General features: G+C 36.6%; 2 protein-coding genes across 2 annotated transcripts in view; both read left to right on the forward strand.

Annotated features, from left to right (window-relative positions):
- Positions 1 to 7: 7 nt before the first annotated feature.
- On the forward strand, positions 8 to 3,131 carry selenof (selenoprotein F). The gene is made up of 5 exons (XM_079875261.1): positions 8 to 111; positions 1,075 to 1,242; positions 1,467 to 1,530; positions 1,726 to 1,775; positions 2,476 to 3,131. Exons 1-5 carry the CDS (start codon positions 64 to 66, stop codon positions 2,605 to 2,607), a joined length of 462 nt encoding a protein of 153 aa, XP_079731387.1. The 5' UTR covers positions 8 to 63; the 3' UTR covers positions 2,608 to 3,131.
- A 9,415-nt stretch (positions 3,132 to 12,546) lies between these two features.
- fam110b (family with sequence similarity 110 member B) overlaps positions 12,547 to 24,793 on the forward strand; it is a 50,608-nt gene continuing 38,361 nt past the window's right edge. The window contains exon 1 of the mRNA XM_079877505.1: positions 12,547 to 12,686. The gene's annotated coding sequence lies outside the window, so the exon portion shown is untranslated. The remainder of the gene's footprint in view (positions 12,687 to 24,793) is intronic.

Below are 24,793 nucleotides of genomic sequence, written 5' to 3' on the forward strand. Positions count from 1 at the left end.
TAGCGGATGTGTTTGACGCACTTCCTGTTCCTGCTGAACCCAGCGAGAGGAAAAGAAACACTCATGGCGGGGGAAGTGTTCCTGCTTTGGTTACTGCCGTTATTACAAACGGTAGGTTAAGGAAACACATCTGTACACTTTCGTCTTTGAAAGTAGAGATTCAACAGTGACAAGAAATCCACATGTCTTTGTAAAATCTGGTCTACTTACGTTAAGTCGATGGTTAGCCGGCTTGCTAATGTTAGCTAATGACGTGGCCCAACTGGCCGATTCTGTAAATAATGTAAGGGAAATCTTCATAATATCGCAGATTCAATTTCTACCTGTGACATTGACTAACTTGACATTGACAAGAAATGAGACAATGTTTTTTGCATAATCTGTAATGATTCGATTTTAAAGCTGTTAACTAGTTTAACGTTACCTGCAAAAAAAAAAATATATAAATAATGAACGAGTAACGTTACATTGCATACATTGGCATGGTTATTTAGCTTTAAAAATTAACATTACAGTAATGTAAAATATGTATTCCTCTATGTTTACACAATTCTTCCCTCTCTTGGGGATTTCTCAAGATCAGCTGGGCTTGCAACTAGGAAGCAAGTTCACCAAGTGCTATTCCACAGATTTGTCCTATGTGGAGAATAATGCCTTAAGGGCTTGTTGATTATATTAAGAAAGGACAATATTATGGGGTATAAAAAATTCAATTCAATCACGTTCCAGGTCCAAGTTATTCTTAAGCCTTTGCAATTCTTCTCAAAACTAGGAAGCAAGTTCACCAAATGTAGAGGCGAGATGTGTCACTCACCAACTATAAACAGTGCACTCTTGTTATCATAGCTGTAGCCAAAGGTTGCAAATTCATGCACCCGTCCTTTACCCTCCATTTGCCTTTTTCTTTGACATTGCATTTGACGGTCATTAAAGTCAAAGTGAACAGCTGAGAATTTCCAACAGGTTTAATATGTTGACACAAAGGTCAACTGCTGTTAGCGCTTAGAGAATTACATCTACTGCTTGTTTTGAGTGTAAAGTGTCTTAATTGTTGTGTCATTCCTCTCGGCTCAGCTGTCGTCTTATGGAGCGGAGCTGTCCTCCGAGGCGTGCAGGGAGTTGGGCTTCTCCAGCAATCTCCTGTGTAGCTCCTGTGACCTCCTGGGTCAGTTCAGCCTGAACCAGTTAGACCTTCCATGCAGCCAGTGCTGCCAAGAGGAGGCTCAGCTGGAGTCTAGGAAGGTGAGTTCTGCTTCTGTGCCAAATGGCAAGGCCATTTCCAACCATGAACTGGAGCTTTAATGAAGCTTTCCTGATGTTTACCCCCCCCCCCCCCCCCCAACAATGAAAAATGGGTGAAACTTTTTGTCACAGCACAACTAAAGTTTGCTCTCATATCACTAGACTTTAAGTCATTATATATTCACCCATATTAATGTGCATTTGTCATTTGATTTCTTTGACAGCTCTACCCAGGAGCCATCCTTGAGGTCTGTGGATGAAAATTGGGGAGGTTCCCTCAAGTCCAAGGTAGATTGAGGATTTGGCCTCAAATATGAATAACTGCTACTTCAAACTAAGATAACCCATGTTTATTTGGGTGTTTTTTTTGTTTTTGTTTTTTTGTAGCAGCTGTTACAACAATTCAGCTGTTGTGTAGCACAGACGTTTGCTTTTGCACTCTTGTTACAAAGCAGTAATTTTTGTGACCATATTTTCCTTCAGCTTTTGTCAGGAGTGACAAGCCAAAGATGTTCAGGGGGCTTCAAATCAAGGTAATCATTTTTTGCAAAATATTTGAGTTATTAAACATGGCCATTGACATTATATATATTAAAAAAGTTATACGTTCAAAAAGTTTGGGGTCAGTAAGTTTTATTAAAGAAGTGAATGCCCACCCCGCAAATATGCATCACATTGATCAAAACTAAACTATAAAAGATAAAAAAAAAATCTATTTTAAATAAATGCTGTTCTTTTTGGACTCTATTCATCAAAGAATCCTGAAAAAAAAAATGTGTCATGGTTTCCACAAAGATATTAAGCAGCACAATTGTTTTCAACGTTGATGATAAATGTTTCTTGAGCAGCAAATCGGCATATTAGAATGATTACTGAAGGATCATGTGACACTGAAGATTAAAGAAAAGATGCTGAGAATTCAGCTTTGTATCAAAGGAATAGGCCTAAATTACATTTTAATTCTTTGCCATTGATGGAAATTTTCGTCATTTGGGAGAAAGGGCACTGTTATTTGGTAGGGGGCGCTATGACACCTCTTCTGAAAGAGTACTGATTCTCTGGATCAAAACAAGTGTGAAAAAAAAAAAAAGTCTTCCAGGCCCTAAACTTTTGAACAGTTGTGTGTATATTATTTGGTGCAAAAATAACAATATTTGTCAGAAAATAATATTAATATTATACGTGGCTTAAACACTGGTTAATTCTAGATGGCTTTTTTTGCATTTCTTCCAGTATGTGAGAGGCTCGGACCCTGTACTAAAGCTGCTGGACGATAACGGGAACATTGCTGAAGAGCTCAGCATCCTCAAGTGGAACACAGACAGCGTTGAAGAATTTCTTAGTGAGAAGTTAGATCGAATTTAGAGTCCCTGTTTCATATTTAAATGCAGATTTTCAGAATTTTCTTTTTCAAACTGAATCAAAGGACCACTATTAATTTTTGTGCTCAATGATGGACGTTAAAAAACATACATTTTGAATTGGTTTTGTTTTAAGTAAAAGCCGTAGCTTCTGGTTTGGGTTTAATTTATCAGGACATACTGTACTTATTTTGAGTTGATGTTTCTGCTACATTTTGTTTTTGAATTGATTGACGTGCTGAGGCCTTTTATACATCTTGTGTCTGAGTGAAAGAAGTGAAGCGTGTTGAATGTGCTGGTTTGGTAAAGCTTGTCTGACTCCACCGTAGCTCATGCTTTTGTAGATTTGCACGTTAGTGAAGGCCTGACAGTAAACCAGTCCCTGGGATGTGAGGCCTGAAGACCCTGTGTAACTCTCTTAGCATGATGTTATGGTGGAAATCTCCAAGATCTACCCCAGTATGAGAACGTGGAATCTGTTCATTAAATGTTTCATTAGTGCACACACAAATAAACCTGTTTTTCATATTAATGTTTTTGTTTGACTTTTTGCATTTCATAAGTAAATGTGTGAATGGTTTAAGTGATATTGCTGTTCATGATAAACAACTTAAATCACTTCAAGTGTTGTTTCAGGGCATTTTGGGGAGGTGTTTAGGTAAATCTAAGAGTTCTGCTGTGCACGGATGAATGCCAAAATGTTAGTTAACTAGATTTTATTACAGTGTTAGAGTTAATTAGTATAATTCTTTGTCAAACCTTCCACATATAGGGTGTGCCTCCAATACAGACATTTGGAGCAGTAACATTTGTCCCGTGACATTTGTATTTTCACCACTAGATGTCAGCAGACATTTTGGTTGTATTCTCTTGTTGGACAAGTGTGGATGAGATTCCGATTTCACAGACTAGACTTTCACTTAAACCCAGTCCCAGACTAAAACGTTTTAACTGAAAGCAACTTGCATTGACATATCTTATGTCAGTGCCTTTGTTTTGTCTCAAGATGCACACCAGTAATGTTTTGTTTTTCTAGGGCACATTTAAAAAAGCTACTTAAATGTCCTAATTGAACTAAGGCCTATGGCTTAATCTAAACTCTGTCTGTGAAACCATCTAAACTAGTATCTAATTCTAATTTAATAGCAATTTCATTTCACATTCAATGTTATAGAAATGTTAGCCTAATCTAACTGCCAACAAAACACTAATTTAAGGACACAAAATATTAGAACCTGTTCACAGTGGATACAATTTGTGTGTCAGTTAGAAAGACTGAAAGGCAATAAAATATACATTTTAAAAGATATAAGTCTGGTTTCACAGACAGGGTTTAGATTAAGCCAGGATTAGGCCTTAGTTCAATTAGAACACTTAAATAGCTTTTATAAATGTGCCCTAGAAAACAACAACAACTGGTGTGCTTCTTGAGCCAACTCAATGGTACTTACATTTTTAAGATATGAGGTGCAAGTTGCTATTAAAACAGCTCCTACATGCATTTTAGTCTGGGACTAGTTTTAAGTCCGTGAAACCGGGGGATATAGTTTATTTATAATAAATAGATACATACCCATAGTTCAAATTGAAGTGTTTTGATTTAATAACTTGAATACTTAATAAATCAATACTTATTTCTGACATGACATTCTCACAAATCTAGAAATTATATAATACGATATCCAGTAGGCCCAGATTAGATGCATATATACACTATTATTGGATGTTGGAACTTTGAAAGCACTGTTGATTGTCGAAAAGGTTTCAGAGCCAGCAGATGACATATAAACGAACAAATCTTTTTTTTTTTTTTAAGCATTTCTACATAGTATAAATGTATCTGTAATTTTATAGTGTATGTGTTTATAATAATGGTTCATTCATTCATCAAACTTATAAATATTTATGTATACATTCCCATCATACACTATACCGTTCAAGAGTTTGGGGTTGGGAAGATGATTTTGAAAGAAGTCACCAAGGCTGAATTTTTTTTAAATCAAAAATTAAGTAAATATGAAATATTATTACACTTAAAATAAATGTTTTCTATTTTAATATGTTTCAAATGTAATTTATTCCTGTGATGGCAAAGCTGAATTTTCAGCATTGTTACTCCAGTCTTCAGTGTCACACGATCCTTCAGCAATCATTCTAATATACTGATTTGCTGCTGAAGAAAAATTTCATTATTATCAATATTGAAAACAGTTGTGCTTAATATTTTTGTGGAAACCATGATAATCTTGATAACATTATGTTTTACTCTTACTTTTGCATCCTTGCTGAATAAAATAAATGATTTCTTTAAAAAAAAAAAATCAAATCTTACTGACCCCAAACTTTCTAACAGTAGTGTACATTTCTTGTAAATATTTAAAGTAAATTTGTATAGTCTGCAGATGTCAGCAAATGGAAAGCTCTGAATCACTGATTAATGCCGCATGTTTGGCACATCATGCTGCTCACAGATTTACACAATGTGTTTAGAGTCATTCTTTTTTAATGGGTCCTAACAGTGTTAGTCATCAGTTAGTCACCAGTTAGCAATGAAATTACAAGCACATTTTGATAGCCTGGTTTTGGACAATTTGCTGAGCCATTCATCTATTTCCAGAATGTGCCATCTTTGTTTTTCTAAATCTGAACTTTAAAAATGACTCAACATTACAGTTCCCAGTGTAACAGCATACTCTTGTGGAATTTACTGATATATAGCGAGTGCTTTCTGATCTACTTTTTCCCACTTGCGTTGCTTTGTCCATGCCAACGGTACACACATCTTACTGCACTATGTAAAATTATTAAAAATGTTAAGATAAACAGAGTTTGTTAAACCATCAGGAATCTCATGCAAACGTCATTCTAAAACTAACTACTGTAAATGCACAGCATAGTAACATCTGTAAGGATTAGCCTTCTTGGTACAATAAGGTTTAATTTGTTAACTAGCCTACTTTAGTTAACAAGAACTAAGAATGAACAATACTTCTACATCATTTATTAAAGGGATAGTTCACCCAAAAATGAAAATTCTGTCATCATTTACTCACCCTCATGTTGTTCCAAACCTGTATGATTTCCTTTCTTCTGCTGAACACAAAAGAAGATTTTAAAGAAGGTTGGTAATTAAACAGTTGCTGGTCCCCATTGACTTCCATAGGTTTTTTTTTTTTTTTTTTTTTTTTCCTACTATGGAAGTCAATGGGGTCCATCAGTCGTTTGGTTACCGACTTTCTTCAAAATATCTTCTTTTGTGTTCAGCAGAAGAAAGAAAGTCATACAGGTTTGGAACAACATGAGGGTGAGTAAATGAGGACAGCATTTTCATTTTTGGGTGAACTATCCCTTTAATCTTAGTTAACGTTCATTTCAACATTTACTAATAGACATTAAAATCAAACGTTGTAGGTAGGCTATTTGTTAAAGCTGCAGTACTTAACTTTTGGCGCTCTAGCGGTTAATAAACATAACTGCATGCCTCTTGCGGAAGAACATTGTAACGAGTCACGCAGGTACTGGGCTACTCCGCAGCAGTACGACCCGAAACAGTCTAAAATAGTCCGAATATAAACATTTATTATAGGTGGACCGTAGTGATTCAGGATAAGACAAAACACGGTTTGGAAAATGGATTCATGATGTACTTGCTCATTTTAGAATTGTTGGCCCTGAATTCAATATGGGCAACCCCCTTTTTCCTGTGCCAAGGCTTTCCGTCCCAGGCAAGAGCTTCTCATCTATTACAATCTTCTATAATACACAGACAGCATCATGCCTTTTTTCCCACAGATGATTGCTTTTAAAATATTTGGGGTTTAAACCATTTTGCCCAAATAGAAGAAAAAAAAAAAAAATCAGTTACAGTAGGCTACCTTTAACTTCAGGCTAGTTAATGCACCGTGAGGACACAATGAACGACTGTATTTTTATTAACTAACATTAGCAAAGATTAATAAATAGTACAGTAATAAATGTATTGCTCACTGTTAGTATAGTTAATATATTAAGCTAACAAATTAGACTGTATTGTAAACTTTACAATAGTCTAATTAGCTTAATATATTTATCATAGTTTTTTAATTAGGGGTAGCTACAAGAAGACTTCTTGTAGCTACCCCTAATTAGAAACATATGAGAAACTTTGGTGTTATCGAGTCCCACAAACAGGTAAGGCCTATATAAACACTGAACGTCATCGAGGGCAGGTTGTTCCTAAAGTTGCTACATAAGCATGCACAAAAGCAATACGCTGTCTGTCACGAATTATCAGTGTGCGTGGGAAAATTGAACTTATTCTCACTTTTTTTTCCCCCTCTCAGGATGAGTAAAAGCATACTAGCCCTCCCGGGGTCCAGAGGCAGTAGTTGTGGCAGATCAAGCAGCACAGCACTGCAGACTCTCCTCCTCATCTCTGATGAGTTCCATATGCGCTCCGCCTGCAGTTACTGCTTCTCAACATCATAGCACATTTCTTCCAGATTTCACCTCATTATATCTACTATGCCCCTTTCATCCAAAATAATAACATATGCAAGCACACACACAAGATGTCGCTCTATCTGTGACCATCCACAGAACGTTTCGTGGGGTAGGCTATTCCTGTATTTCAGTTATCGTAATCTATCTATAAACAAAATTGTAATAATTTTAAGGATTTTAATGGCATTTCATGATTTTACTCCAAAAACATATTAATACAAAGGGTATATTATCAGGCTACATATATATTTGGCTTTAATATTTGTATTGTGTAATCGTTTTATAAAAGCAATAAGAGAGGTGTGCAGTATATATGTGACCCTGGACCACAAAACCAGTGTTTGACCTCACATGGGTCAGTTTGTTGAAATTGAGCATGATTATGATTATGCATCATCTAAAAGCTGAATAAATAAGCTTTTCATTGATGTATGGTTGTTAGAATAGGACAACATTTGGCCGAGATACAACTATTTGAAAATCTGGAATCTGAGGATGCAAAAAAAATCAAAACATTGAGAAAATCGCCTTTAAAGTTGTCCATTTATGTTCGCGATTGTGCTGCATTCACTCACAAAAATAAATGTTTTATATATGTACGGTAGGAAATTTACAAAATATCTTCATGGAACATGAGCTTAATATCCTAATGATTTTCGGCATAAAAGAAAAATCGATAATTTTGACCCATACAATGTATTGTTGGCTATTGCCACAAATATACCCGTGCGACTTGTGACTGGTTTTGTGATCCAGGGTCACATATTATTTCTTGTCCACTTTTTTATTATTTGGTGAGAATCATGTGCAGTCGATATAATTCTGTCATCATTATAAATTCTGCGATAATGTTAATGATATTCAGCAGCACTACTGTTTTCAACTGTGACAAGAAAAGTTTCTTGAGATGATTGCTGAAAATTCAACTTTTGCCATCACAGGAATAAATTATATTTTAAAATAGAAAATAGTTATTTTAAATTGTAATAATACTTCACAATAGGCTATTACTTTTTTTGATCAAATAAATGTAGCCTATAAGAGACTCCTTTCTAAAACATTTTACCGACCAGTTTTGAAATTGTGATGATACCTGGAAAATGTTTGTGCTTTATATGAACACTGAATGGAACATTCATACAAAAAAGAGCTCTTTTACCCCCAGTTGCTCATTGCACTTTTGTCCAAAATGTGGAACACGCACATCACATTCAATACTCGGAGAGGGTTTCTCTCAGAGGAACATATTTTAGGATTAAGCTACACAAAAACAGCAAGTCCCTCCAACTGATATTGGCAAAATATCAACACCCCTTTGACCTCTTTACACTGCGCTGTGAGCATAACCCGAAAACGACCTTTGTTCAAAACATCAAGTGGGGCTGACTATATTCACTGATTCTGATTTTTCCTGACAAAGCCTCGCCTGTCTCGGCCTAGTCCATCCAAGTGATGCATGATGCACGGGATAAAAGCTTTTTTTGTGCTCAGTATCGCTGAATAAGAAATTCGGACTCTCTCATCCCTCACTTTTCCTGTTTCTCTATCCATCTCTGTATTTCATTGGGCTGTTTCAGTCTCCTGATGGGCTGCTGTTTCAGATAATGCTTCCTTCCTGCATGAAGGCTTGTCTGTGTTGTCTGATCAGTGCTGTTATGAGAAATGTGAAATGGAGCAAAGCATAAACAGTCAAAATGAGGCTTTCTGTCTCTAGAATGCTCTAGTTCTTCCCATTCCCCGTTTATGGTTCAGTTCAGGTCTTGGTTTCCTTTCCCTCCTGATCTTGACCTCATGTGCATTTATTTCTTGTTATGTCCTCAGATTCAAGGTCTTATTTTTTTCATTCCAGTTGTGGGAACGGTTCGACATTGAGCTCTAGCTGCAATCCCTTTGTGTAATGAGAGCAAGAGATTTTGTGGATGTGCCAGTGCTCAACCAGTCTTTATGGAGGGTGGTGGGAACTTGACCTACATAGTGTTTTGGATTGGTTGCAGATGCTGCCTGTTAAAAAGGGAACCTGCAATTGATTCAGCAAATGCTGAAGATCAACCAAGCTTTGTCTGTCAGACCTTTAAATGAAGCCCAGAAGTCATTATTGATATTGATTGTTCAACACTGAGGTAGCAAATTAATCCAAAATCATTTCATTGAAGACTGCATATAAACAATTAAGCTGTATCATATTTCATGAGGTTTGGTGGCTTTTCCAGACTAAAATGCATAATTTCACCAATATCATGTAAAGTATTCAGGGATCCAGAGGAGCTGCAGACTGGTGTCAGCCTGCGTAGCTCAGGGTCATTCTGTGGCCCAGAAGGTGGAACAAAAATTAAGCAAAGGAAAGCATGGCTCCTTATGGATGAAAACATTGTTCTTTTCTCCAAAAGCATGACTCAGTGAGAAACTACACTTTTCCACTTTTGCGGTTTTCCAGCGGATTTGCCACTCAGTCCTTCTTGCATGAATACATTTTCCATGGATTTAAATCACATGAGTATGACTGTTGTTGTGGTATGCACTTAAAAGTAACTTGAAACTCATCTTAATAATCAGATAAATTGCCTTATAAATAAGGTTTTATATATTGGACCATTCTTTTTATATATTTGTTTGTGTGCATTAAATCGCCCTGATACATCTGATTTTTTAAAATGTTTTTTGTTTTTCGTATAGGCTATTGTTCATGTTTTTCTCACTCTGTGTTATGCGATGTTGATATATATATATATATATATATATATATTAGGGCTGTCAAACGATTAATCGCGATTAATCACATCCAAAATAAAAGTTTGTTTTTACATAATATATGTGTGTGTATGGAGTATAATTATTTTCTATATGTAAATACACACACATGCATGTATATATTTATATATTACATATTTGCATGTATATAGTGTGTATATATATTTATATTATATATAATTTATATTATATATAAATATTTTATATATAAATAACACATTTTTCTTAAATATATATGCATGTGTGTGTATTTATATATAGAAAATAATTATACTCCATACACACACATATATTATGTAAACACAAACTTTTATTTTGGATGCGATTAATCGCGATTAATCGTTTGACAGCCCTAATATATATATCACGTTCTGTTATTGTTATTGTTCAATTTTCCATCTCATTGTTGGTTACCATGGTTTTTTATCAGTTACTCACACCTGTTTCCTTTTAGTTCATTACCTTGTGTATATATTGCCCCAAGTTAATTGAGTTCATTGTCTGGTATTGGATGTGCTTTTGCAAACTGTTTGTTTTACCTTCACTTGTGGATATCACTCTTTTGTTTTAATTCATAAATTAACTACGGCATTTAGATCCGCTTCACCTGCCTCATCTTCTTCTTCAGCCCAAAACGTTATAATATTTATTTATATTTGTAATTATATATATTTTGCATCATATATTGCATCATCTTTCCATATCAGTTCTTTTATGTTTATATGTGAAAGTGTTTCTATTTTAAAACATGCATTTCAAATTTCCTAACATTATTTCTGCAATTGTAATTTCTGCTCAAGTGCTTTTATGCCACATAGCGCAGCATTAAACTGTACATCCTTTTCCTGGTATATATGCCACTTCAGATGGAGTTTCATTGCCTTACAGTGTGAAGGTAAACTGCAATAAACTAATAGTGTGTTAGATCAAATCAGCTTAATCTTAAAAAATCATTCTGAATTTCAGGAGCTTGGAGTCAAGATGTGTGATTGAACTGGCGGCTGGTTCAAGAGTGGGTCATCTAGGGCTTTGCCTCATGGGACTGGAGGCTGAATGTCACTTGTAATCTGCTCTCTCAGTGTCAACACAATGTCTGGCGGCTCCTTCAGCGCAGCGTGTACTTCTCTTGGAACAACAAACACACATACGGAGAGCATATGCTAATGCCTCACTCAGCATTTCCAATGAGCGTATTGATGATTCAAAGCCTGATAAAGAAAGAAAACATTAAGTGAGTAAAATGAAGATACATATGGCATCATTCCATATCAGTTCTGATGTAAACTCATACAGTGGGACTTTTGAGATGAGGTTAATTTTGTTTTTTGTTTAATTAAGCATATGCATTATTTCTTAATAATTTCAGCAAAAGGATTTCACACTGTATATGATTTCAACAATTGTTGATAGGTCTTGAATTTAGTGATGTAAAATGATGTTGAGTCTGCCTCTGCCTGACAACAAGAATTCCAATTTTCAGCTCAGTTTAGCTGTTGCTTGGTAACAGGAAGGTCTGTGAAGTGAAACCCCTCAGAAGCCTGTGCTGCGAACAGTCCCCCTTTGAGAGGGAAATATCACTAATATCTCTTAATGTCAAATGTTTTTCCTCTTTGAACATGATAAGGGAAAGATAAACGATTAATTAGTTCAAGAGATTTGGTTACATGTATTGATGATTGAACTGAATGACGAATAACCACAATTTCAAGGACTTTATTGAGCAGTTCTTCAAATTAGCCAGTTAAAGCATGTGATTGGAACAACAGCAGCAAATGTTATATGACAACATTATAGATTCCTACATTTTTCTTAGTGAAATAGATTTTTTTAGTAGTAGCCTATGAAGAGATACGAGTAGATGAAAAAGATGCTCAATCCTCTAAACAAGTTTCATTATTCAGGGAAGTGAACAGAAATGTTGCAGTACTTTATCTAGTCGTTCAAAAATCAAGCTTTACTTGAACTTTTCATATTAAAGAGTTTATCACATCTAAACCTATAGGTGGCGTGACTCGTGCAATGTGTCTTATAAGCTTGATGCCAGACACATTACAGTAATTAATGTTGGCTCTATATAGACTCTATAATAATAATAATAATAATAATAATAAGCATTTTCCCATTTGCAATTTCATGTTGAAATTGGCAATTAAACCAGGCGTAAGTTAATTTTAAAAATAAAATTAATTAAATAAATAAAAGTAGCTATAGGTAACTATAGGTGTATAAACATTAAGGAGTAGCCTAGTAGTAGCTCTATTAAACTAATAACTCTCATACAAGTTTTTCTTTTTCTTTTTTTTTTTTCTTAAAATTTTTAAAATACAGTAGACAGAAAACGGAAACACCTGTCCAAAACATTATTGGGTTTAACACGAATATTTTTACCCAGAGGTCAAGTTCATTATTTATGCTTGACATTTAATGTAACGGACCACAAACTGCGCTCATCAGCTGAATGTGGTGAACGTAGCGGTCCCTTTAAGAAAAGTGGACGGCAGTATTTTGAAAATAGGGGTGAATTGTTATTTTAAACCTGAAAAGTCACTGAACAAAAGCTACATTTATTGCATATGTAATCTATGTGTTATTGAATAGATTCATTTTCCATTTACTGTAAAACTGAGGATCAGCTAATCATGTTAACGAAAAATTATATAGTTTGTTTGACCGTCCACCCCTCTTTCGCACAACGGTGTATTCTGGATCCAAGGCTCATGATGCAGTGGGATTCAATAGGCTGATACGGTGCTGCCCAACGCAAGGTTTTCAGCTCCAGTCGACTGTGAATGAGCACGGAAATATACTGCAGCATCCTCATTCATTTTAAGTCTTCACGCGCAGATCATAAAGGTAAGTTCTTTGTAGTCAGTATCATTTTATTTCACGCTGTATTTAGGATGCGTCAGTCTCTGTTTAGACCTCAACAGCCCATTCAATAACAGTCTAGCATCCCTCACCTATTGTTCAACTCCAGTCCAGACATCCAAATTCCATGGACATGGACACTGCCAATGACATGTTGCATGTGATTGTACTGTGCTGCGTTTATCTTCAGGGAATTTGATATATAAGCAGCATATCTAAAGAGCCATTCGCTCAATATTGCTAGTGTTTTCATTATAATCTTCCTCCTAACTGCATTTTGCAGTACATTTTGCTGTTGTCATGAAACCGCATGGATTACAGATCAGACAGACAATACGCTTGAAGTAACAACAGGCTTTGCCCACCATATATTACTTTATTCTCTCCATTGTAACTGTCTGATAATGTAGGCTATATGTATGAGTCTGGCTTCTTGTAATATGTTGAGCGGGCTATTGATTATCTACCAGGACTGTTACTAATGTAGTTCCACTCCAGCATGCCAAACACATAGACACATACATTCCTTGTTCTTTCATCCCCCTCCTTCTGCATCCCTCAAAATTTGTCCTGTTTTAAGATGTTGCTGAAATGTCTTGGATCATTCTAAGATTCTAATGGAGGTTTGAAGGGAATCAGACAAGCCGTAATGACAGCTTGATTCAGATATCCAAGTTTTGACAGGGTGCCTGTCGTTGCAGTCTAAAATGTGGCACTGGTGACCTGTTGTGTTTTTAAGTACTTGTATAAAATACAGCTGCTCAAACCACCAGATTTAAAGGCTGTTTGACTGGAGTATGCTGTCTATTTGGATTAGGATAGCCTAGCTGCTTAAGGGGTTGGTCATAAGGTTGGCTTACACTTGCATCTCAAAATTCTTGTTTTGAGCATTAGTCATTAGCCAAAAGCTCACTATTATGTCGTTCGGTTTGAGCAACCACAGACTAATGCTTGTTTTGAGCACAAGAAACTGCCCGTCACTTTTAAATACCATCTCTGTTGGTTCTCTCAGAAAAAAATAGTCAGTTTAAACTCAACTGGTGGTGGGTCACAGGTTGTGGAAAGCAGGGAAACAATGCTGGCATAGTTAGGATGAAAACATAAATGCGTGAAATGGAAATTCACCCTATCTGTTTTCTGAATGCATGTTATTGAGCTTATTATGAATGATTTATCAATACGCATGTTTCATGGAAAAAAAAAACCCTGGTAATTCTTAATCAAAATGTTGATCTTCTGTTGAAACGACAGACTTCTCTCTGTTGACGTATGCTAGACTTCTCCAATCATTTAGTTTGCTTAAACCCACCCCTTTCCTACAATCAACTCGAGCTCACATTCAGGTCTGCCTCCATCCAATAAACAATAGAACCAAGTCCCAAACCAAGTTTTTTCTTTTGCGACAAGCCGTTTCAATCGTATGTACCTCACAATATGGAAGACACAATCTGTCAATATTTCCATTACATCGCAACTTTAAAAGGGAAGAGAACATTTTTGAATGTGTCTTATCTTAAAGAATGTGTGTCCAATCAGACTGTGGTATTTTGTCACAAATATGTCATATTAATATTTTTACATATTGTTGGGCTTATAAAGTTCCTGGTAATATTAAGACATTACATGTTTAGTTTAAGAATAGTTTTGTTATTTTATTTTATACGATAAACAATTTTGAAGTGAGTTGGGTCGCCAAAAGCTAGGCTTTGAAACAAAACCACTGGTTTAGGTAATGTAGGGAGTTTCTTGCACAATTCTTGATTAACTTTATGCTGGTAATTAGGCTGTTTGCTCTTTTTACATTTTGATTACAAGCTACAATGCATCAAACCTACAGAATTCGGTAATAACACAACAGAAATGTAGTGCACTGTCCTTCGGCGGTGTAAAGATGGGATGTGGAATGAAAAGCTCAGAGCTGGAACAGTGTCATGGGATTGTAAAGCCATGATTATATGAGGAATGCCATGATGACTTCAGCAGAGATGCGGAAATGAACTGCGTTTAGAGGTAACAGATGAAAATGCAGTTAGAGTTTTTTTGTCAGCACTCCTCTCAGGGCTTGTGGAAATCAAGTTCTTCATTACAGTCTCCTCTTTGGCTGAGGAATTGTCTTAAAAACAGCATAGCAGTCTATGAATAGCTGACAGATTTTGACATCATATTGGCATCTTGCATTACATGGTCGAGCCAGCTGCGATTGGATCATAATTTAAGCGGATGATCCAGTGGGTCATTCAGGGTGAGTTCTGTTGTTCACATGTGGAAAGTGTTGGGCTTTTTCAGTCTTCTCACAGTATGAACGGTGAGTCACAGGATAAATCATGAGAGTAATTAAATCCAGTAGGTATATCAGCTTTTCAAATGCCTTCCTCTTTTTTTGCCATAGCAGAAGCAGAGTGTGAATTCATTCAACCATGTTTTCTTTAAGACTACCTTCATTCAGCCCAGTTCATTTGTGTCTGTGCAGTCACTTTATACCTTTATGGCCTTTTTGTTAATATAAAATCTAAATAACAGTTTACTATAAATCTATAACAATCTAAAAAAAACTTTTACAAAAGGAAAGCACTTTCAGCCAAAGCTGCTGAAACTCATAGTCAGTCCCTTATAAAGAGTAAAATCTTGAACGCACTGAGCCACATCCATGAAGACCCCTGTTTTGATGTTGCGTCTGGTTGATCTGAAGAGCGGAAGATGGGAAGGAAGTGGACATACCCATGTGGCCATGTCTCAAATCATAATGATGTGTCTCAGATTAGATTAATTTAATGTCATGGAAGAATTTAACAACACTGTGTTATGGATATGGTAAAAGCAGTCAAACGTCGAATTTCGTAAGTTTTGAGAAAAATCTAATAATTAGAACTGTCGAGTGGTATTTTTAATAATACCATATTAATTACTTGATATCAATAATCTGTTGATTGCATACCTTCGTATTAATATTTCCTATAAGAAAAGCCACAAAATTAAGAAAATCCAAAGGTTAGCCTACATTATTGCGGCCACAAAAGCACTGAAAAGACATTACAAAGAGCCAGTATATTGCTCTTTTTTTGTTTTATTTACATATCATTGAAAATAACACATCAGCAATTAAAGTCAAGTCCATTTTGAAAATGAGTTTCCAATCTGTCTGAGGTAGAATTTAAAATTGAGTAATTTTCAGCAAGTTTGTTTACAACTCACTTGTCTTATATGTTTATGTCTCAAGTCCTGCTGACCCAGATTTCCCAGATCTTGATTTCATAATTCTTGTTACCAATTTCAATACCACAAAAAACAAAAACAAATACTAGCCTACTTTAAAATAAAAACTAATTACAAGCAATAGGACAACAAACTACAATAGAACAAAGCAATAGACCTACCTGAAACAGTTAAAGCACTAGAAATAAGAAATACTAACCTAAAGTAATCAAATGTATTAAAAACACTGCATATCTTCACTGTGTAAATTAAATATACATTTATTCTTATTAAAGTGAGACAAAAGTGATTCAGTCATGAGCATTGAGAGATTTTCTCTTTTTTTGTTGTTTGATTAACATTAATGACACTGACGACAGCAGGTTTATTAGGCTGCTGTCCCTTTAAGATCGAATGCACGGTTCCTCTTACATGCGTTTTCCTTCTCAACTGTTTGTTCATTTAAGACATAAATGACTTAAGTCTTTCAGACAGTGCTCAGAAACTATCTTTTTGTCAGAGCGCGCACATAGCGAAATTAGTTCTCTTTCCCTGCTTATTGCATTGCAATGATTTAAAAAACTTTAAACCGATGACCACGCAACACAGCAATGTCACGTGAGCGTAACCACGATAGAGACGATAGTCCAAAATTTCTACCGGTTAATCGTGTCTACCGGTATATCAACGACCATCCTCACACTTAAATGTGTTTTGATGAGATTTAAGACAAATCTAATTTTTTTTTACATGGCCTGTAGCTTGACTGATTTCACAACAAAATTAACTGGTTTGGATGCCCCCTGACCGAGTAGTTATTAGTGGTGATGAAACACTTTTGTGCCCAGGTTGCGTTATTGTGGTTTCATGTTGCCTTTATATTGTTTATTCTCCAGGGGTGGTTTAGGCCCATCTGTCTGATTCTTCACATCAATAGGAGCCGCAGATGCATAGCCTGACCCCCAGCAGGCCTTTGTAATGTGCCTAGGCGTGGCGTGTGTTTGTGTCTGTGTGCATGCAAGAGGGTACATAGGCTCCATACTCGCTGTTTTGTTCAGGACATGCCACCGGTCTGTTTTAAAGGGTCCTCCTCAGTAGGTTGCGTGTTAGTCACAACTGACAGGTGTCCTGTCAGCAGAACCCACCGCTCTTTTGCGTGCATGCATTACTGTCCATGCTCTGATTTTTCAGAGCTTGACTATAATATTTTTTTTCTGCTGATCCAGGTAGATCAGTAGTTTAGATTAGTACTTGACTTGATGATATTTTCAGTAGCCTCATTGCAGTAAATTATACGTTTTATTTTTAGCAAAATATATTTCATGTATTAGAAAGAAATTTATTTAGTTATTTATTAAATATTAAGGTTTATTTATGAATCAAATAGGGGTACACCATATATTTGTACTATATTGGTTATTGGCTTATTTGTATTAAAGGAGTACTATTATGCTCATTTACAGGTTCATCATTTTGTTTATGGGGTCTACAAGAATATGTTTACATAATTTAATGATAAAAAAACTCATAATTCTTCTTATAATTTACATTGTTGCAGCATCTATTTTCTCCTTCTGTCTGAACGCTCTGTTTTAGTTTCGATTTCTTTAAAACCCGCCTTCTGAAAATCGCAGTCTGCGCTGATTTGTCAGCCGGTTATGATTGTCTAGCACTTTACTTACAGCATGTATCCGAAATGTAACGCCTCTTACCATAAACGGCGAGTATCAGGTCCGTATGCTTCCTGAGGTGCTGCAAACCCTCCGTTAACTATGGTGTCAGTTTTGCCGTATCAATTCGAGCCCGAGCCCGAGCCCGATAATGACAGTCAAGAAAAACAAGTTGATAAAAATGAAACAAATTTCGCAACCAAGACTTGTGCAGGACGTTTCACAGTGGTAGCCTAATTCTTTATTTTATACCTCTCTTACATTTCAGATGGGATGTTATAATTGTCATCTGACCTTCAGGGGCACAGGAAGTAGGGGTGCTGTTTTCACAGGTTTATAAACGCACGCAGCACAATTTTTATAAAGAAATCAATACATTTTAAATCAGTAAACCTTCAGTAAGGAATTTGAATTGTTAGTGGGCTACAAACCTTTTCTCTTATTGAACTGTTTTAATCTTACATAGGCTAGTGGGATTAATTAAAATGGGATTAATCTATTATGTCATTCATTCCACCTGGATCTTAATTGACGCACACCAGGGACTTAAATTAACGGCTGCTTGTGTCAAAATGAACAAAAATGCCCCCCAAAATTAAGTTATGGTGGAAAATGCCCCAATAACGAGTTCTTGATTTTTATATTTTTAAAGAGATAGGCTAGTAAAAGGGATAGTTCACTTTGAAATTAAATTTTGGTATGTTTTAGCTTACCTGAAGGGCATCCAAGATGTAGGTGTCTTTTTTTCCGCAGTAGTTTCAATTTTGATATTTTTAGGTCAAACCGTTCTTGTCTGACAGTCATATCATGCAGGTCTATGGTCACCCCCTCAAAGAGCATGCACAGAGTCCAAATTAAAACAATTCCCCATCGTCCAAATTAAACAATTCCCCATCGTAAGTACACATTGATGGCCTAAGACACGAAACGACCTCGTGTAAAAGACCTCTTATAACACAACCACGTCCAAGTGATCTGAGGGCACGGGCGCTTCCTGCTGTGTGAAGTGTACGCAGACTGGTGCATAGATATATACACTAGATGTCGCCTTGGCTACGGCAGTTCATTGGAACGAATGTCTTTAATGCGACATCTAGTGTATATATATCTATGCACCAGTCTGCGTACACGTCACACAGCAGGAAGCGCCCGCGCCCTCAGATTAGAGGTCTGCGCGGGACTGTTTTTTAAGTCCCGCTCCCGCCCGCTCCCGCTGGGGATATATCCCGCGTCCACCCATTCCCGCTATATATACACTATTTGTTCACCCGCTGTCTGCTTAGAATAATTTTCTTCCCGACCCGACCATCCCGCTTTAATATAGATCTCCCAGAATTTCACATGTACATTTTCACAGAGAAAATAAAAATGTAGTCTGCACAAACATTTTTTTATTATTATTTTATTCGCCTTGTCAATATACAAAATTTAACATTTCGCTGCAGACAGTAGGGGAAAAAATATCGCAGCGAAAAAAAAAAAGAAGTGTAGGCTATTATTTTTATTCGTATTATCAAAATTCGTAACATTTTGCTGTTAAGCAAATACAATCAATGCATGACAGAAAGAACCGTTACTGGTCCGTGCGTGCAGCGCGTGCATAACGGTCCTGAGTAGCCTACAGGGCAGACTGTAGCCCACAGATACTCAACAGGCGGCCCGCGGGCCGCATCCGGCCCATCGGCATTCATTTTATGGCCCGTGTCATGCAAAAGATGAACGCACTTTTTTAATAGTTGCGCGAGTATTAGACAGTGTGATTTATATCTATGTATATTGCGGACGGACGATAATCCGTTGGTCGATTAATAAAAAATAACATTCATCATTGTCATTCTGATGTGTGTGGAATGTTTAGTGAGATTTTATTTAGTTACTTTATATCTCGAAATGTACCATTAACTTGCTAAGCGCAACAATAGTAAAACAAGCGGTAAAACTGTCAGGCAACTTGTGTGTGCGGCGCGCAAGCTCGTGCATTCAGAGCTGCGCACTATCACAGCTGATTCGCGTGACGTTAGAGCTGATCCGCGCATCTCTAGTGCAGTGTGTAATTGGCCGATGATCCTCTTAACAGCATGAAAAACAAAACTTATTTTCAAATTGTAAATGGGTTATAAACGTAGCAAAAAGCGCTCCTATTACAATTACGAGCTGTCTATACGTCAATACGTACACGACACTCTTGCAAACCTCAGTTTAACCGGCAGTTTAGTTCGGAACGGGGCACGGCTCGCAAGAAAAATTTATTAAAGCTGCTTTCGAGCGAATTCTGACAAACTTAAAAGTTAGATGTAGCCTACTGGGATAATAGTTAATAATAATAATAAAGTCCGCTTTCAGAGCGCTCACGTCCATGATGGAGAACTGTCACGCAACATTGTTTTTTCCTCATAAATGCAAACACGAAAAATAAAATTTGTATTTTTGGAGGGTGGATTTATAGCATTTTGGGGAAAAAAATTTATGGAATAGCGTTTTGAAAAAAAAAAAAACTTTGAATTTATCATCAACAATACTGTTGTTTGATTTAATAATCATTGTTAGACATGTTCAGACTGAGCAAAAAAAAAAAAAAAAACAGAAAAAAAAAAACATTTTAACAGGATAAATTGAATAAATTGAATATTCACAAAATGTGTGGGTCTAGGTAAAAAAAGTTATTTTCCTGAAAACTATGCAAATGGAATTATCACGTTTTGGAAAAGAGCTCCTCATATACTCTGAGTATACTTTTTTAAATTACTTCATGTTAATCTACCTTTTTGTTCCAGAACTGTAAATTTTTATTTTCATGTTCAGTATTATTTTAAATTGGACAAAGACTAGCAAGACTTACCTTGCAAGGAGGTTTTTAATACTCTGTTTGAGTATCTTTTTTTTTTCTTTTTCTTGTTGCTTAATATTAATAATTAATATTGCTAGAAAACTGTTAATCCACTTTTTGTTCCATAGTTTTTATTTTTATGTTCAGTATTAGCATACTTTAAATAGGACAAAGACTAGCAAGACTTACCTAGCAAGGTTTTTTAATACTCTGAGTATGAACTCTCTTTTTTTGCATTAATATTGCAAGAAAATTATTATCCAGATTAATTTTTTTTATTTTATGTTCAGTATTACTTTAAATAGAACAAAGACTAGCAAGACTTATAGCAAGATAGGGAATAAACTGAATTTCTATATAAGTAAAAACTGTAAATATTGTCATAAATAAAGTTTTACGATGCAAGTTGTAATTTGTGGCCCTTCACATTTAATATGGTTTAAATGTGGCCCCCTTGGCATCTGAACTTGAGTACCTATGCTGTAGCCTATACCGGGTGGTCGATAAGATTAAGATTAGGTAAAGCGAAGATATGCTGTTCTGAAAGAACGTCGGCGTCGGGAACGTGATATTGAATGACCGACCGCTCCCGTTCAAATTACACCAGAGTTACCGACCGCTACCGTTTTTTTAGTCGGAAATTTAATCCCGCGGCGCAAAATATCTGGTCGGGTCCCGCGGATCCCGCGGGACAGCCGCGGGAATGCAGACCTCTACCTCAGATCACTTGGACGTGGTTGTGTTATAAGAGGTAAAAACGATATAAATACTGTTCGTTTTCTCACACAAACCGCTCGTTTCGTGTCTTAGGCCATCAATGTGTACTTACGATGGGGAATTGTTTAATTTGGACGATGGGGAATTGTTTTAATTTGGACTCTGTGCATGCTCTTTGAGGGGGTGACCATAGACCTGCATGATATGACTGTCAGACAAGAACGGTTTGACCTAAAAATATCAAAATTGAAACTACTGCGGAAAAAAAGACACCTACATCTTGGATGCCCTTCAGGTAAGCTAAAACATACCAAAATTTAATTTCAAAGTGAACTATCCCTTTAAGCACTAAGCTGTCACATGAGCAAGAGTGCTGTTTTCCCCAAATAGCATATTGCAAATATTATATTGCATTTTAGACAGATACATATTGTCTGTTTTTTTGTGCTTCTTCAATGAAAGTATTTCCAAACAAAGCCACATCAGAACCATCTCTGAGCAACATGTTTCGCTCATGAAAGAATCAACATTTCAGAACGTGTTGATTTGAATGAATGATTCAATGACTCACTCTTTAAAACAGTGACTTGCTGCCACCTACTGGTAGACTTGTAGTCAAGACCGCCTAAACCGAGACCAAGACACTACCAAGACCAGAGGGTATCGAGACCAAGACAAGACCAAGACCAAGACCAAGACAGACCAAGTCGAGACCAAGACCAAGTCGAGACCAAGACCGAGACCAAGTCGAGACCGGAGGGGAAAAAAACAGACTAGTTGAAGCTAAGCAATAACTTGTGAATTCAAGAACAGCAGCATAGGGTTCAGCCGCAGTTTACATTCAATACATATTAGATGGTATTACTTCAACTACACAGGCAGAACAATACAGAGACAGACCATGTCATGTGTGTGACTGTGAGCTCATTGTAATCTGTATCTCTAGAGATATCAAAGACACAAATTCATCCAAGCAAATGCCTGCCTATCTCTGCCGATTTCGGAGTCTCAGACTCCAAATGAACCCATTCTGCAACTTTTAAATACATAATTACATTTTTAAAAACGAAATTATAGGCTTAAGTGCGGGATCCGAAAGTTGGTCGTTTTGTCGCTATGGTTACACACACAACACACACACCGTTGGCGGTGCGCTCAAAGTCATCTGTCAGTTGTGTAGTTGTGCAGTTACCCAAAATGAATGACTCCTGAATGAAGTTAAAACCCATCATGTCACTGATATGTGTTTTTTAAACCAAGTGATCAAAGTGCTCGTTGCCGCTGCGATCAGTGGCGCGGATAAAATGTTTTCTCGTGTGGCTCGCGCACACGCCGCAATGTCAGCACTCGGACGCGCGCTTCAATCCGTTCCGTTGCGGATAATAATTGCATTATCGAACGTTGTGTCGTCATGGATATTGTAGTATTGTATTGCTAAATCCCCCGACCACTATGTCGGTCTGAGACAGCGAGACCAGACAAGACCGAGAGGTCCGAGACCAAGACCAAGAGGTCCGAGACCAAGACCAAAGACCGTCAAGGCCGTGACAAGACCGAGACCACGTAAAAGTGGTCTCGAGACCGGTCTCGAGACCAAGACCGGTCTCGAGACATACATCACTACCTACTGGCAGGTTTCCTCTTATTTATTCATTATTGTTTATTTCCTGTTGCTGCGCAGGCTCGTTTATTGCCTGCAAAAAAACCTCAATAGCCCTTTTTTGAAATGGCGGATTACAATTACATTCCTTGTTGCATATGAACGCAATCTTCGAACAGCATGGTTCAGAATGTCGTTATAAAAATTGTGAGACATGTTAAAAATATATTTTAACTACTGTAATTTCATCTGCCTTAGGAGGGCCACAAAAAGGAGGTTTTGATTCGGGGTGAAAAAAACAGCATCTCTTGGACATGGTGACAACACACTACTAACGCAACTCAACCAGGCCTCGCGCAAGCTTGCAAAATTGGTTAATAGCAAAACTTGAAAATAATGTGGCTACAACCCCAATTCCATTAATCCATTACTATGGTTTATTGCTTTTCTAATGTCCTGTTTTAGGCTGATGAATTTTGCGGCCCTATTCTTACATAACTACTGCAGACATTTTACAGGGCCTGTTACTAAATATTGCTTTGATATTACAGAATGCATCAACAAATAAAATCCTTTCGCAAGCACAGCAGATCAGGCCTTTATTGAATCTCTCAGCACTTATTCCAGCTCAGGCCTTGGCGGCCTATATCATAGAGAAACGTGATTGCATCTTGTCTACAGGCTCTTGAGAAATATTTTTGCAATTAAAGTGTCCCAACGCTGGGTCAGCTGAAGGAGGATTAAGGCCACACTGCTGCGAGTGTGAATAGCTCAACAGAAGGTGTTGATGAAAGCAGCCCTATGGAGGTGCTCCACAGCAGATGGCACACACACTGGGAACTGATGTTAGGTGCCAGGTCACATTCCTTCTCCCACTTCCGGAGAATTATTAGAAATCATTCAATATGTCTCTGCCTGGGTGATCATCTTTATTTGAGTCAGAATTATAATATCCTGCTTTTATTGGCTAAGAGGTGATGGATATGGAGCAGGGAATAATTGCCACTGTTGTAAAACACTTCCCTCATAACTCATTTCACAGCAGTTGCTTACATATTGGAATTCTTTCTAATATATGACAATCACATATAAGGATGTTTCTTCAACTATGGGCATTTTTGGCCTTTGTGGACTTTTAGAAACACACTTCTCAAACTAAACTTATTTAAATGTCAACTAACAATAGCTATGTTTCCGTCCACACGTTTTTATCCGAATTAAGTGATATCGAATGAAAAATGCCTTATGGAAACAGTAAAATTCGATTGAATTTCATGAATACCGACTCAAATGAAATACATTCGGCCTCATCGGATTTTATCTTGATCGATATACGGCTTATGCGATAAACGCTGATGGAAACGGTAGATGGCGCGATCCATTTTGTCTAGCAAAACTTTGTTCGCAAATGTTTGCTTGAATGTTGTGCGAAAACGAATGGAAACACCTTAAAATGTCTCAAATCAATTCGATATACCAATTTGATTGCAAAACAGCATGTGACGTCATTACGTACAGGTTTTTATTCGCTTTAAAGCCGTTGGATGGAAACACACTTTCACCAGCTTTATTTGCATGAGTTTTTTTTACCGAACTTAAGATAATTCGATTGACAAGTGGATGGAAACTTAGCTACTGTCTAAAAATTCTTTTTTTTTGTTCATTGCAATTCAGGTAGAAAATATTTTTGAAAATGTATTATCGGAATTAAATGGCTCGTCCTTTTCACCCTTTGTTTAGGTTATCATAGTTTTAAAAATGTTAATATTTTTATGATGTAAAGATTTAATGTCCAGGTCTGGAGAAAAATAAAATATAAAGCCATTTGAAAAGTAGCAATCAAAACAAAAGTTGTAATATAAATCAACCCCTGGGACCTTTAAGTGTCTGTATTAAAGAAGTGCTTATAAATGTTTAATCATCAGTGAAATATGAAATGTTTAATTTATCATTATATTACGTTTGAATGTGAATTATGTAAATAAGCAGAGTGCATTATGTTGAGTTAAAGTAATTAAGTGCTAGACTCTGTAAGGTTTGTCTGACTGTGGGATTAAAATGTGACCCAAATCCTCTGGACAGGATG

This window comes from Squalius cephalus, assembly GCF_949319135.1.
Source record: "Squalius cephalus genome assembly, chromosome: 7".
In the NCBI taxonomy this organism is placed as follows: domain Eukaryota; kingdom Metazoa; phylum Chordata; class Actinopteri; order Cypriniformes; family Leuciscidae; genus Squalius; species Squalius cephalus.